Source organism: Dermacentor andersoni, chromosome 1 (genome assembly GCF_023375885.2).
Source record: "Dermacentor andersoni chromosome 1, qqDerAnde1_hic_scaffold, whole genome shotgun sequence".
Classification (NCBI taxonomy): domain Eukaryota; kingdom Metazoa; phylum Arthropoda; class Arachnida; order Ixodida; family Ixodidae; genus Dermacentor; species Dermacentor andersoni.
The window spans coordinates 296,898,699-296,914,277 of record NC_092814.1 but is presented as its reverse complement, the minus strand read 5'-3'; the positions used below and the strand labels follow the sequence as shown (position 1 = coordinate 296,914,277).

Genomic DNA, 15,579 nt, shown 5'->3' with positions numbered 1-15,579 from the left:
AGCTGACGTCATATGTTCAACGGCACTGTCCAACTTACCAAGGCTAATAATGAAGTTTGAGATACGGGGTGACCCTATGCTAGGTACAGTGCTGTATAGCCCCATAAATGTCACCTGGATTTACTATGAAATGTGCACATTTCAGTTAATTTTGTTTGTCAAATCCCAAAAATGAGTTGAAGCAAAATATATTTATTGATTCAAACATATGAGCCTTAAGTAACTACGGTGACAACAAACAGTTCAAAAATATTCCCTTTGGTGAGAACATTAAATTACCGAGTGAAAAAAAAAATTCATACTTCTCATACACCAGAAACCATTAGGTAGTATGTAAATTAGCACTGATTATTAGTATCCTTGTCCCATAATTTTAGGTCCTGTGCACTACTGTGTACTTCAGGGATCAAACAAATAAACTAGCCTCCCTGTTCGTATAAAAGTTTATGCACAAATTGGAAGCGAGTGGGCTGAATGCCTTTTTAACATAACATTTTAGAATAGTTCTATTTAAGTCTATATAAACAAGGTTGAGACACTGACATTAAGGATTTCTATGTTGCCAGGGTAGAGACGGTAAACAATACTCATGCATGGGTAGTAGTAAACATTGTATAACCCTAAATAGGTCAGCCAAAGATCAGATTTGCAGCTGGCAACATAGGGTAATGAATAACAATTTGGGTTGTTTGTAATGACCAGTAGTTTAGGCCACATCAGGATGTCTACTGTAGGTATATTGCATTTTGTTAGCTTCTCTGCTCTGGACCATGCTTATCCGATCTTACATAGAGGTGCTCAGATCTAATGGCACAAGTGGAAGGTGACAAGCAAAGCCTGTAGAAGAAAGAGGTCACTACAACTAAATGGTGTTATCGAGTCAAAAAGTACGCATGCTATGTGTGCATGAAGCTCAGAAAGTTATTTATTGATTGATTTTGAAGTTGAATTTTTTTCCTACTATCAATAGCCACTCTGTAATGCCTGAGAAGCACTGAGTGAACTATAAAAACTTCATTAGTAAAAATCCACTTTGACAAAGATCAGAGATGACATGACATTTGGACATTCATCCTGTAACAGCTCAATATTCAATCGTTTTGAAGAACCTCCTTGATAAAGTGTGGCAAACATTTCATAAAAAAAGATGCAACATTGTATAGAGTATTCAGTGATCAAAGCAAGAAATACTTTCTAAAAAAATTACATGTTTATACAAATGCCTAGGCTGTGAATGAGGGTAGACAATAAAAAAAGTTTGTTCGCAGAATGAATTTTTCGCACTGTGTGACGAATGATTTTGCAATTAGCTGCACGTGCTGACATATCAAAATCATGGCTGAAGGTGGGCACAACAGCTTCAGAAAGGTTGGCGTTGAAACTTCGAAGAGAGGATGGTGACACACACTTTTCTAGTAAAGGTAAGATCAACAAAAGCCTCCAACACCATGGTAAATGTATGTTCTCATATGGGTGCAGTCGTCTTGTGAAGTAATTAAACAAATCATACGAAAAGCAGAAAAAGGAAAGCGAAAAATACATTGCCCAAATAAATCCTGGAAACACATAAGAAGGCAACAAACACTGACACCAAGGACAACATAGGGGAAATTACTTGTGCTGAATAAATGAAATAAAGAAACGATAAATTAATGGAAATTAAAGTGGATGAAAAAACAACTTGCCGCAGGTGGGAACCGAACCCACAACCTACCCACACATGCTACCCACACATGCTACCTGAAGGCAACAATGTTGCCAGATTCGAGACCCTCATTATGTAATAAACGAGAAGAAAGGGGATTAACCGAGGGGCACGATTTTTATTAGTCATATCATAAGAAGCCAACTAACACTGACACCAAGGACAACATAGGGGAAATTACTTGTGCTTAATAAATGAAATAAGGAAACGATAAATTAATGGAAATTAAAGTGGATGAAAAACAACTCCGGTAACATTGATGCCTTCAGGTAGCATGTGTGGGTTTACTGACCAGTTGCCTTCACCCAAAAAGATCACATTCTCGTGACGCCTGCGGCAAAAAGAATGTTCCACGTCCGCCGCCAAAGTCTGTGAGTGGTGGCGCTGGCTAACACTCCCAGGGTTCTACTAGGACACATAAATACCCAAGAAAGAGGATGGGGAAATGGTGCCGCGATAGCTCAATTGGTAGAGCATCGCACGCAAAATGCGAAGGTAGTGGGTTCGGTTCCCACCTGCGGCAAATTGTTTTTTCATCCAGTTTAATTTTCATTAATTTATCGTTTCCTTATTTCATTTATTAAGCACAAGTAATTTCTCCTATGTTGTCCTTGGTGTCAGTGTTTGTTGGCTTCTTATGATAGGACTGTGGTATCATGTTTCTTAAAGGGGCCATGACACGGTCGTTCAACTATTCTCAGTTTACTATTCTAATTGAACGAAAAGGGGTCAATATAGTTACACATACAATAAACTGGGCTCTCGGCAAACATTTTAACTTGAAATTTAAATTTGAAATTGCTGCCTCTAAGCACCTCCCCCCTGACGTGGCAACCGCTATTTTGGCATGGATTGTGTGAAGTCAAGAAGTCTGGGGCCACAACTCTATCATGTGCTCCAAAACAGTCCAAAACCACCATCAGACATCTTGCTCCGTATGCTGTGGGACCCAGTGGTAGAGCAAGGGCATCGCCATTGAATTGTGGTCACAATTCTTCCACTCGTGCAACAAAAGCACAAACTAGAAAACACCTGTAGAAACTATCTTGGGCTGACCACCCAGGAAAACATCCATAAACGAAGCAATGCATGGCGACCAGGATATATTTCCAGCTCCTGCATTCACTTTTGATGCCTGCACTGCACAAAGGCATGGCCTCTGAGATAGATTTTCGTTAGGCTGAGGGAGCCGTTGGTGGGAGGTGCGATTTAAGCTAGCGTTGCTAGAATGCAGTACGGCTAGAGATTGTATTATGGCTCAACTGCAATATAAAAAAAAATTCAAATACAAGTTGTCTACTACAGCGAATGTGCCCAAATTTTGTCAACTTGCTGTGGGACATGTACAGTTCAACATGCAATGCCATATTCAAGCTCAAAAATTTTGTGTCATGGCTCCTTCGAGTTTTCAAAATGCCTCAATGCAATGAGCCTCAGTGTCCTTAAAAAGATACAACAATTGGATGCTAAAAAGGGAACAGATGGCAGTTTATCTACGTTCTAATACCACTGTAACCAACTAATTTAGCTGTTAATTAAACAATGTGACAAGACCAAACGTTCTTACCTTGTGTCCAGCAAAATTGATGACTTTGTTCGTGGAGAAGGGAAAAGAAGTGTTTGAAAGATCTGTGTCGGTGAGTGATTGCAAGATTTCACGGCTGAAAGACATGCAAAAGAAGAAAAGAAAATGCACATACACATCAACTGCATGTAAAATTCCTTCTGTAAGAAACAATATATCGGTGAAATGGGACAATGAATGAACATAAGGTTAAACGGACATTGTGCGGACACAGCTAAAAAGCTTCCCAAAGCCGTTGCCAAGCATTTTAACCAACCATGTTACAACTATGATGAACTTAAACTCTACATCCTACAGTCAAATTTCCGTTCTGTGCAAGACAGAAGATACAGAGAATCATACCTGATCCATTAGTTCAAGGCATTGCAACCAATAGGAATAAACGTTTCAAAGGGACCTTTAGAATCTATTCACTATAGCAAATTTCAAGCTATAGGCAACAGCACTTAGTTATTTTTCACTAGGTTGCTTAGTGTATTTTTCTTCTCTTCTTTCCTCCCTTTCTTTTGTTCTTTTATTTATATATTTATTCAATTTTATTATTTTTTCCACGAGCACCATTTTCTGCCGCTTCTTTTTACTCTCTCTCCCATAGAGACAATAGTTCACTGACCTATATGCAGATAATCCCCCCCTCCCTCCCTGTCGTCCAGGCCCCTTCCATAAAGAGAGGAACCTACATTGACACATCAACCAGCTGATACATGGCGCTATTTCACATTCCTTCACCAACGTTGAATAGCACACCTTTCTTTCGATTCTACGCCCTTGCTGCTAACACACCCTCAGTCATTGCCTCGCCCACCCGCCCTACCCCCTTTCCCCTTTAGAAGAATCCTACGTATGTATACTGTGCCAATGAAAGCGTATGTCGCCTTGAAAAATACAAGTCCACTTGTCGAAATGTTTGCTCCCACTTTTACCTTCTCATTTTGCTCTTCAGATAATGCAGCCACATCATTTTGGTGAGGACTTAACTTTTGTGATTTTTGTAAACGGGTCTGCAGTTTCAAAAATGTGGATCAAACGAATAATTCACGGGGCTCAATGTATCAGCAGTGCACCTGCATGGCCGTTTCATGACATTTAGTGATAATTATTCTGAAATTTCAGCACAATAAAAAAATCTTAAAAAACAAGCTTGCAAAAAGAAATTATTTACATTAATACAGAGACAATTAATAGAGGTAGACGAGTATCAACTTTTTCGAATACATATCAAATACAAATAGTAAGTGTCGAATATTGAGTAGTCAAAGGCTGGCACATGTATCTATAGTGGGAACATTTATTACGACATAACTAAGTACAACACTTGCACTCAGTGAAAAAGAAAGACAGTTAATTGTCACATACAATTAGGATCAGTTGTGAAAACAAGGACACTAATTGTTATTATAAAATAACTGCACGAATAGCCTCGCAATATCTTTAGAGCTTGGTTGCAAACAAGCTTTGCAAGAATTAAATATTGATGTATAACTTTCCAGAACACTTACAAAGAAGACGCTAATAAATGGTTGTTGAAAAAAAGTCAGAAGTAGGGCGAAAAGGAAAGAAAAAGCTGCTGAAGGACTTGTGAGCTCTGTGCAAAAGGGCCTTTTGCAAGGAAAACATCACTGACTGTAGCACGTAAGATAAAACTGCAACATGGCATAAGTGTAAAAAACACCAAAGGGTGTTTACGAGCAAAAAATCACAGATTATCATTCAGGCTTCAGCCGTGGAATTGAAAACGAAGCTTGCTTTATCCATTTGTTTTTTACATTGCTTCGAAAACTTTTGCCGTTTTTTCACTTCGGATAATTTGCAATACATTGTTTAGCAGACAGAACAGTAACCTGATTTCAACATTCGGTTGTTGCAAAGTATTTTACTTGTTTCAATAGCCAAAAATAAAGAATAGTTAATTTTTTAATACGAATGTAAATATTTTGTGTGGACTATTTCGAAGCTTCGAATATTCACCTGCCCCTAATAAATAAACATGCTATGAAGAGCCAGGAAACATTATCCATCAACATGTGTGAGCTTTATTATCGTTTAATTAATTTATAAAGTGGCTACTAAACAAAAATAACATATAATGCAGCAGCTATACAGGGTGCCTTGTAAAACTTGTGCACAGCTGTGTTCTTCATATACAAAAACATATTGCATGTGTTGTTCACATTAGTGATATTCTGCAAGCAGGTGCATTTCTACAGTAAAACATCGTTAAACCGTATCCTCTTAAACAGTGGTTTCGTTTTAAAAGTAGTAAAGTCAAATCCCCGATTCAGCAGCCATTGAACATAATGCGTTTTGTATCCACATAAACCATACCAGCTTATTTGCGTACGTGTCGGTCAACATGTAGTATTTCCATTTTTCGTCGCGCAATCACGGCGGTGCATCATCCCCATCGGGCGGCCCGTCGGAACAACAAGCCTCAGAGATCGCAACAATGGCCTCCAGGCGCCCTGTGCATTTGCGCATGAAGCCACATCAACATCATTTGGGCGTCAAGAACTTGCGTGATACCAAAGCTCGGATAAAAAACACCAGGTGCTCAGCTTAAAAGGAAAACTGGACATTGTTCATGCTATCGAAGGTGGCATGAAGAAGTCGGCGCTGCCACGCAACAGGGATCTACCATTGACTATGGCGTGTGGCATTTTGAATGCAAACAGGTTGCTTGGCAACGCTGCTGCGACCTCAAAAAGATGTTGGCTATGAGGTTCGACTTTTTTCCATTGTTGCCTCTGTTGCCGAAGTGTCACCTAACGACAGTGATGAGGACACGGAAAGCGACAGCACAGGCGATTCAGGCCCGACAGTGGCAGAGAAGCTGCATGTTACGTCAGCCTCATGAATGAAATCGTTGTGACGAGAACAGCACCCCGCAATGAAAAAGGCGTCCAACGACTTCTGCAGCGCTACCGCGCCCGTGCATCGAGAATATGCAACGCCAACGAGGAATCTGCCATGCGAGTGTTTGCCAAGAAGAGGAGCTGACTGAAAAGCTGGCTCACAGCTTCAGTAAGTTTGAGTCTGCTGTCCTCGCTGCTAGGTCGCCATGGTATCAAACGAAAATAACAGACCTTTGTCACACAAAGTGAATAAATACTGCATGTTTTTGACCACTCACCGCTCTCTCTTTGAGTTCCGTTTTTGAGAGGTAAGTGGACGATCTCGCACTATTTCGATTAAGCAGTACTACCGTTTAGTACATACTTTTTCCTCGCTCTGGCCAACTATGGTTTAACGAGGTTTCACTGTATTTGTAATAGTACGTTGATTAGCATATCTATACAAGTAAAAGTCAAATTCTTTTCCCAAAACCACCAGCCTTAGAAAACATCTCACTTTATTTTCAGAAGCATGCTCTGACTATAATGCGACATTATTTTCCCTCCAAATCTCGCATTTCAATATGCAACATGCTCAACCACTGAACAACCAAGTTACACAGAAAAGCCAAATTTTTCAGTTTCATACCTAGCAGGCAATGCTGCCAAAGCTAAGCAAGAAGGGCGGTCATAAATGTCTTGCTCTGTGCATTTCACAGTGAAATTTTATTTCACTAGCAATGCTTTCTACGGAGTAACTACTTCATATATTACAGCTACAACTAGTGGATTTAAGGACTTCATTAAATCATGTATCGTTTGTGGTGCTTGTATGCGACGCCCAATGTTTTGGTTGTGAGCACAAGCGGTGTGCTGTGGCCACTGGACACAAGAAAATGCTTCTCCACTACATTGGCGGTAAATAGGTCCAGATCTGCGGTGCCTTCCATGTAATAATTACATCATGTTTTGCAAGATTATGAGACTTACATCTGGCCTAACATGCACTTGATTGGGCAGCATATTAGCGTGGGATAACATACATATATGCATCCATGTGCATGGGCATGCATGTGCACGTGTGCATGCACACACACACCATATAAAAAGCAGGCAAGAGATTTCCATAAGTGAACCATATCATGCCATCACCCTGTCCAACGTATGATAATCCGGGAGAATGCCACGATGCTATTTCAATTTTTTGCGCTTCTTCAGTGGTATGAGTGGTGCTTAGCCTGCATTATCACTGGGATCAGCCGGCCATGAATTGTCGATGAAAGGAAATAGAACTGTGCGAAAGAACTCCTTACATTATACTGGCCCTAATCCCTATACTCCATCTTTACACAGCAGACAATGCTATGAAAGCTAGAGAGACTTCTCTCATAGTTCGTATTCATGACTAAAAAATTGTGTGTCACAATTATGACAAAAAGACACATTCAGACATCAGGTCGTCATGTAATTCAATGTAAGATTGAGTCTCGCACTTTTATGTCCCAAAACATGATGCAATTAGTATTACATGGAAGGCACCACAGATATGAACCTATTTACCACCAAACAAGCTGAGTTATATATTTATGTGGCCAGTATATATATATATAATGAACAAGCAGAAAGGAAACCGAGAGGCCCAAATTTTATTCGTCAAATCACGAATACAGTAGAACCTAGTTGATATGTTATAGAAAAAAAACCACGAGAAAAACATACCAACCGGGAAAACGTACGATCTGAAGTAACTAAAAAAATTTGACAGACTCAACGATCGGTGTGGCACGAGACGCATTTTGTTGTTTTCTTATTGTGTGGTGTTTTAAGATTGCGACGGGAAACTGGAACGAAATCAAGCTGGTGGGCGACACCGGATGCCGGTAAAGCGAAACATGATGCCCACACGGAGCCACCTGCAGCAGGGAACGGCGGCGCGTTTGGATTATCGCTCACTAAAAGCATGCAGTATGCTGCCAATGGCACGGCGCACCACGCACTGTAAAACAGAGAAGTGAAGATGCTTATAGCAATAGGTTTGGCGGCAATAGCTGTGGATGCAGGGTGCGACGATTGGAGTGGAGATTTGCTGGTACCGGAATAAGAAACTGGCACGCCATTGTTCTCACGTGAGATGGGCAGCTATATACCATTCTTGATCGCGCACACCTCGCACTTTTTTCTTGTTCACATGGGATCTAGTGGCCAGAAAACGTATACGATCACAGTCTGTAGCAGGGAACAGTGGCGCGTTTCGGTTACCGCCTATTAAAAGCGTGCGCTACGCTTCCGATGGAACCACGCATTGTGAAACAGATAGGAGAAGTTGTTTATCACAATAGAAATGGCGGTGATAGCTGTGAATGCCACATGTGACGACACTGGAGAAGATTTGCTGGTACCGAAATAAGAAACTCAGTGCACACCGGCGTTTTCATGCAAGATGGGCAAGTATTGCAGTGAAGCTGTCGTGGCAGGCTGCTATATACTGTTCTCGATCGCATCCGCCTCGGGCATTTTCTTGTTTGCATCGGATTTAGCAGCCAGAAAACGTATCATAGGATCGCAGTTTGGCAACATACTGAACATTGGTGCCGTAAAATCGTGTTTTCCGTAACTCTACTGGGTCATTTTTTATGTTCTCGATTGCGAACGTTGGCATTGAGAAAACATATCAATGAGGCTCTATTCTGTCTGTCTCTCTCTCTTTCTCTGTGCGTGTGCGTGTGAACGAGAAAAAGGAATCCGAGGGGGCTTGCTATTTATTAGTCATATCATAAGAAACCAACAGACAATGACACCAAGGACAGGTCAGGGGAAATTATCTGCAGTTCTTAATTGACTTTGAAAAGTCATAAATAAATGGAAATGAAAGTGGATGAAAAATCAACTGGCTGCAAATGCGATGATACGAATATAGGTGGGATATATATATGAACGATATCTCAGCTTTATATGGTCATGATTGTATTTTCTGCATTATAAGAATTTGAGAAAACAGCTATGCAACTTTGCTGCCATTAACACATACATTTGTGCGTTAAGTTTTCAGAAAAAGCTGTGAGAGAGATGAACTCCCTTCCCCTATTGTCAGGAGTGGGTTTCAGGTTTGCATCTCTGTTTTATTCTGATAGCAGTTATATGGACACTCCATGGGAATTTCTGCTGCCGGCGTCAACATCACAGTGATGTTCCACATAAAGTCCAAGTGTGATAAAACTGCGGCTACACGCCTTATGCTGCAGGTGGGAGGGAAAACATGCAAGGGTAAGCTGAGAAGGATGGTGGCTTTACCGTATTTTCGCGATTCTAAGCACCCCCCCTCTATTGTCACGAAAAAGTGAGGAAAAAAGTTTGCATGCGAATCTAAGCACCCCCCTATTTTTTAGGAAGAGTGCGTAGCCAAGGCCACCAAACGCGCTTGCTCACTCTGGAATCATTGCTCGGCGGACCTGCAGGAACGCGGTCGATGCTTCTGTTGGACACGTTTCGCGGCCATCTGTCCACGAAGGTAAAGACAGCTTCGCAACATCAATAGCGACGTCGTCGTGATTCCGGGTAGCATGACGCCAGTGCTGCAACCCCTCGACGTTTCACTCAACAAGCCCTTCAAAGCCAACCTCCGACAGCAGTATGAAGAGTGGGTGCGAAACCCTGACCGGAAGAAGACGCCGACGGGAAAACTGCAGAAAGCGTCCCCATCAACCATAGCAAAGTGAATTTCGGATGCGTGGAAGAGGGTCCACGTGGACGTTGTGGTCAAATCATTTAAGAAGTGCTCAATCACAAACAACTTCGACGGAACGGAAGACGACCTGCTGTGGGATACCAAGACCAGCGGTTCAAGCGGTGCGACGAACTCGAGTGGCAGTGATAGTGACTGAGCATCCTACACAAGCGGTAGGTTCACTGTCTGCACCGGTTTTTCTTTTGAATGTTTGCAAAATAAAATGTTATTTCTCGCACCCATCTTGTCGTGATGTCACAGCGAAAAGAGGGAGGGGGGGGGGTCATTCTAGATTTTTCGAATCTAAGCACCCCCCCCCTCACTTTGGGCATCGCGATCGTGAAAAAAAGGGGGTGCTTAGAATCGAGTAAATACGGTATCTTGTGTGCGTAATGTGGGAAGCGGGGAGATGTGTGTGTGTGCTGGGGAGGGGATAGGGAGATTCTCTTCTACTCTGGCTGTGGCTGTGCATGGCATGGCTGAGTGCAGCTGGGCATGCCCTATGTTATAGGTAATCTGTGGTGGGTGCACCTGATGGCTTTCTGTGTGCTGTGTTCTCACACGCTTAGTTCACATTGAAGCTAGAGGCAGCATGAAGGGCAATTCGCTGGCCACTGCTGCTGCTCTTCATCACACCAGCGTTCTGACAGAAAGTGTCCGAAATCATCGAGTGAGATGTGTTCAGTTTTCCCTCCACGTGTGTGACACTATGCTTGTTAATTTAGTTAGTAGACAAATGTTTACAGCAGTTTATAAGGCTAATAAAACTACTAACCTTGCTTTGTATAGCTGTGTAATAATTTGCAACTGCAATCAATGCTTTGCCTTTCAACTGAAACTGCAACAGTTTTCTTTATATTCTTGTACAATTTGTGTTGTGACATCCGGCACATGAGAGGTGTACAGCAGCAGAGATTTAACTGGAAGTTCCACAATTGTGCAAGGAGGTACAGTCCAAGTTCCGAAGGGGAGACCACAAAATAAAAGACTGTTTCTGCTACGCTAACATATGGCTAGCTAGCACCTTCTTTCACAACTATTTTCAAGTAATGTTCCTCTTTCATTTTTACTGTTACTGCAGAGTTCCAATAAACAACAGGAAGGTTTAAAAGCAGAGCAGTTTAGAAGGGAACAGAGGAAAAATATGAAGGAACTGCAAGGTCATAACAAAACAGAAAGAAAGAAAATAAGTGTAAAACACAAGCAAGCAAAATAAGCTGGAGGGCAGACACCTTCAACAAACCACATCAACACACAGTTGTGGCGATTCAGAAAGTCGACGAGATGTGCGTTATGTCTAGCTATCAAGGATAAGTTAGTAGCAGTGTGTAGACGTCAAACATCAAGAGATAGGTGGGTGGAGAGGGGGCTCAGTGCCAATGGGGAAGGGGAGCAGGATAACGGGATTCTCCTCTTCTACTCTGGCCACAGCTGTGCATAGTACGGCGAAGCGCAGCCGCACACACCCTAACTTGGAGCTAACTAGGCGTGAGAACACATCGTACACAAAGCCATCAGTAATTTAGGGTAACCAACCCGTACCCCTGCCGATGAGTTTATGTGAACAGATACAGAAATTTCTGTTACAATAGAAAGTGCCAGACACATTGTTATATAACAATACATTAATTATTTATAATAATACTGAAGTAAGGTAACACCTAATACAGGTGCCACACAGTGCACTTTTGATCAGGTGAGAATTTCGATCTGGATTGGACTCAATCAGACCAATTTCAAGGAAGCAAAACTTTAAAGAATAAGTAGTGATTTTTTACTAAAAGTACTGAGAGTAAAAAAATATAAAATACTACACAAGATATGCAACTTGCTTCTTTTTTCCAACTTCTCTTAAATTAGATAATGTGAAAAAGTAATATGCAAATTTCGTGGCCTAAATATTAGCCATAGTCACACGGAGTCATATTAGTCACACATGCTATATAAGAAAGTCTTGGCTTCGTAAATGTGAAAATTAGTATGTATGTGCCTATTGTGCAAGACCCTGGTTCTTTTATTTCTGCAACCCGCTGTGGTTGCTCAGTGGCTATGGTGTTGGGCTGCTGATCACGAGGTCGCGGGATCGAATCCCAGCTACGGCGGCCGCATTTCGATGGGGGCGAAATCCGAAAACACCCGTGTACTTAAGATTTAGGTGCACGTTAAAAAACTTCAGGTGGCCGAAATTTCCAGGGTCCTCCACTACGGCGTGCCTCATAATCAGAAAGTGGTTTTGGCATGTAAAACCCCATAATTTAATTGAATTTTATTTCTGCATTCTTTAGGCTCTCAAAACAATGGTTGTCAGGTTGGGGAGCATGTCAATGACAATGGTTGTGAAGTTGGGGAAGGCTCGAGCCTTCTGTACAGTAATATACAGCCCCCATCTTGAATGTCTAGAGTGCAAGGGTGATTTACTTTCGAGACATTTGGCACCACCGACTAGAGCAAGCTGAGTACGTGCTGCCAGGCGGGCAGGGATTTGCTACTCACGGTCAAAGCCATGCCCCTTGCATTGGTCCCCTGTTCTGATAATTTTGCCCGATGACAGGATGCACGAGCATGTTTTGTTGTTGTAGTTGTGTTGTAGTGCCAGGAAGTGCACTGATAAAGAATCATTCCTGCCACCTGGTGCCTATCCTGGCTCCCCATGTCATCAGGCAGGATAATCAGAAAAGGAGAGCTGCGCAAAGCACATGAATATGACAACCAATGGCAAAGATTTGTTCACCTGGAAGTGCATACTACTCGGGAATGACTATCTCATTCCAGCTTCCTCCGGCAGGCGGTACTAACGGTCTTGGACACGCATCGCTTCTGCGCTTTGAACAGCCGTGACGGGGGCTGTACAGTGTTGCACACTATTGTACAGTAATAAATGATGATGTATGGCGTTTTGTGGCGCAAGGGCCAGGTATGGCCAAAGAGCGCCATGTCTGTGCTAATGAGTTTGCAGTGTACTTATGATTACTATGGAATTGGTGTGAGGTGGCTGTAAAGAGGCCTTAAAATATACGCTCTAAAGTGCGTAAAATCTGTATGATAAAATTATGGCGATGACGTATGACTTGTACTATGAACATTTAGATGCATATAAAAAGAATGATACGATAGGTAAAATATATCAGATTATGAGAAATGCCAGAGCACTACTGCCTCCTTACAGCCCTTGAAACACAAGGGCCTGGAGGCATGTGCTATGCAAAACAATTATCGCAGTGGCATCCTCTCAAGAGAGGAGGCGCTACGAATTCATGGGACTAATAACATTTAAGACCACATCTCTCAGAAAACCTAGCACTGAGTCTGTATTAAAAAGAGGTTCTGGACCAAGAAGCATTCCAGGATGAAGAGGAATGTGCTGTCGGTATGCTAATGAAAAATGTCTCTTTCTCTCAGATTCGGCTTCCCGACACTCCAGGAGGACGTGGAGTACGGTCAGCCTCTCCCCGCATCTACCACAGGTTGGAGGCTCACTTCCGGTCAGTAGAAAGTTATGGGTGCCATATGTGTGTCCTATTCTTAAACGACAGAATAGGACACCTGTTCGGCGCGATTTTGTTGTAGAGGGCCAGAGTCCTAACTGTGGCTTTATTAGGTGGAGCTTATTATCTTTTTCCGCGTCCCACATGCGTTGCCAGTGGGCCCGCAGCCGCCTTCGCAAGAAAGGCCTCAGATCTGTGACAGGCACCTCAGCGGTAGGGTTAACGGCTTGCGATGCTATAGACGTGGCCATCTCGTCCGCCAGAACGTTGCCCTCGATGCTCCTATGGCCAGGCACCCAGCATATAATGATATGCTGGTTAGATATGTACGCTTTACACAAGACGGAATATAGTTCATTAAGTACTGGATTTTTGTGTCTATAGGGTGACATCAAGGCCTTCACAACGCTTAGGGAGTCTGTATATATCGCTGATTTTTGAAGTTTCGATTTTCCTATGTGATTTACAGAAGACAGTACTGCGTAGGCCTCGGCCGTAAAGATACTTGTTTCCGGATGCAGTACACCAGATTCTGAGAAGGATGGGCCGAAGGCAGCATAAGACACCCCGGCATTTGACTTCGAAGCGTCTGTGTAGAACTCTGCGCAGGAGTGCTTGTGCTGGAGTTCAAGAAAATGCATTCGGATTTCTATCTCTGGTGCGTGTTTTGTTACTTCTAAAAAGGATATGTCACATTCAATCAGCTGCCACTCCCAAGGTGGTAACACCTTGGTTGGATGCATTAGGCGAAGCTCGAGGAGTGGGACACGCATTTGATCACTAAGCTCCCTCACACGAAGCGAAAAAGGCCGTCTTACAGAGGGACGGTTGTGGAAAAGTGTAGTACATGTCATATCGTTAACAGTGTGAAAACATGGATGTTGATGATTGGAATGTATTTTCAGGAAATATGTAAGGCTGATGTAAGTTCTTTGTAGATGGAGGGACCATTCATTTGATTCCGCGTATAAGCTTTCAATCGGGCTAGTTCTGAAAGCGCCAGTGGCTAAGCGGATACCTAGATGGTGGACAGGATCTAGGATCTTTAGTGCGCTTGGAGCGGCTGAGTTATATACGACGGCGCCATAGTCCAATCGTGATCGAATTAGGCTCTTATAAACATTCATCAAACACTTCCTGTCGCTACCCCATGTTGAGTGGGATAGAATATTAAGTAGGTTCATTGTCCTAAGATATTTTTCTTTAAGATATCTAATGTGTTGTATAAAAGTAAGCTTGGAGTCTAGTATAATACCTAGAAATTTGTGTTCTTTGTTGATAGGTATTTGATGTCCACAGACTTGAACACAAGGATCTGGAACCAGGCCTCTCTTTCTAGTAAAAAGAACACAGGAACTTTTGCGGGGGTTGATTTTGAATCCGTTTTCGTCTGCCCACTTGGAAACCTTGTTCAAGCCCTGCTGTACCTGTCTCTCGCATACTGTGAGGTTGCAGGATTTGAAGCCTATTTGTATATCGTCTACGTATACGGAATAAAAGATGGCCGGTGGCAGTGAAGCACGTAGTGTGTTCATCTTAACGATAAAGAGAGTGCAACTCAGCACGCCTCCCTGGGGTACACCAGTTTCCTGCGTAAAAGGACGTGACAGTGCATTACCAACTTTTACTCGGAAGGTACGATTTGACAAATAGCTTTCAATAGTGTTCAGCATATTTCCACGGATGCCCATTCCCAACAAGTCTCGCAAGATCCCGTAACGCCATGCTGTGTCATACGCCTTCTCCATGTCACATTAATAAATAAAGACATTTGCACAGGCAGTGTTCAGAAAGCAAGAGATCAGAATGCTAGTCAAGCTCGTATGGAAAGTCGGTCTGAAATCAACTGTGTGCTCTTGTGTGAGTGAAAACTCCACACAACAAGAAGGATTTCTTTCAAGTTGTACATATGCTGTTGAAATGCTAATGAGTAAAGGCAGTCCACTGCAGGAAGCAATAAAATCGTATTTTATATCAGTTGAACACAATAATAAGAGCAACAAGCACTCCTAAGCATGCACTTAGATGAAGTGTAAAATTAGACAACATGACAGAAGCTTCTCTCTCTTCACTGGTGCTGTCATTTCAAAATTACGTAGCCAAGTTGACCAAAGTTGAAATTTCGCATTGTTTTATTACGGAAGTGCTAGGAGCCCTGGAGACCAGTTTTGTGAATACCTCCTGTCATAGTTCCTTTTTCTTTAAGGCTTCCCAATCTGCTATAAATTGCCAAATCTTACCAAAAATTA

At 42.3% G+C, this 15,579-nt stretch overlaps 1 protein-coding gene and 1 non-coding gene across 5 annotated transcripts in view; one reads left to right on the top strand and one right to left on the bottom strand.

Moving 5' to 3' along the window:
- Sardh (Sarcosine dehydrogenase) overlaps positions 1-15,579 on the bottom strand; it is a 199,428-nt gene that overhangs the window by 74,356 nt on the left and 109,493 nt on the right. For all 4 annotated transcript variants that reach the window (XM_072285142.1, XM_072285140.1, XM_072285141.1 and 1 more), the window contains one exon: positions 3,273-3,366. In XM_072285142.1, coding sequence (XP_072141243.1) covers positions 3,273-3,366 — 94 coding nt within the window. The remainder of the gene's footprint in view (positions 1-3,272; positions 3,367-15,579) is intronic.
- Positions 2,156-2,228, top strand: TRNAL-CAA (transfer RNA leucine (anticodon CAA)). The gene has a single exon. It is a non-coding gene; the product is annotated as a tRNA-Leu (tRNA).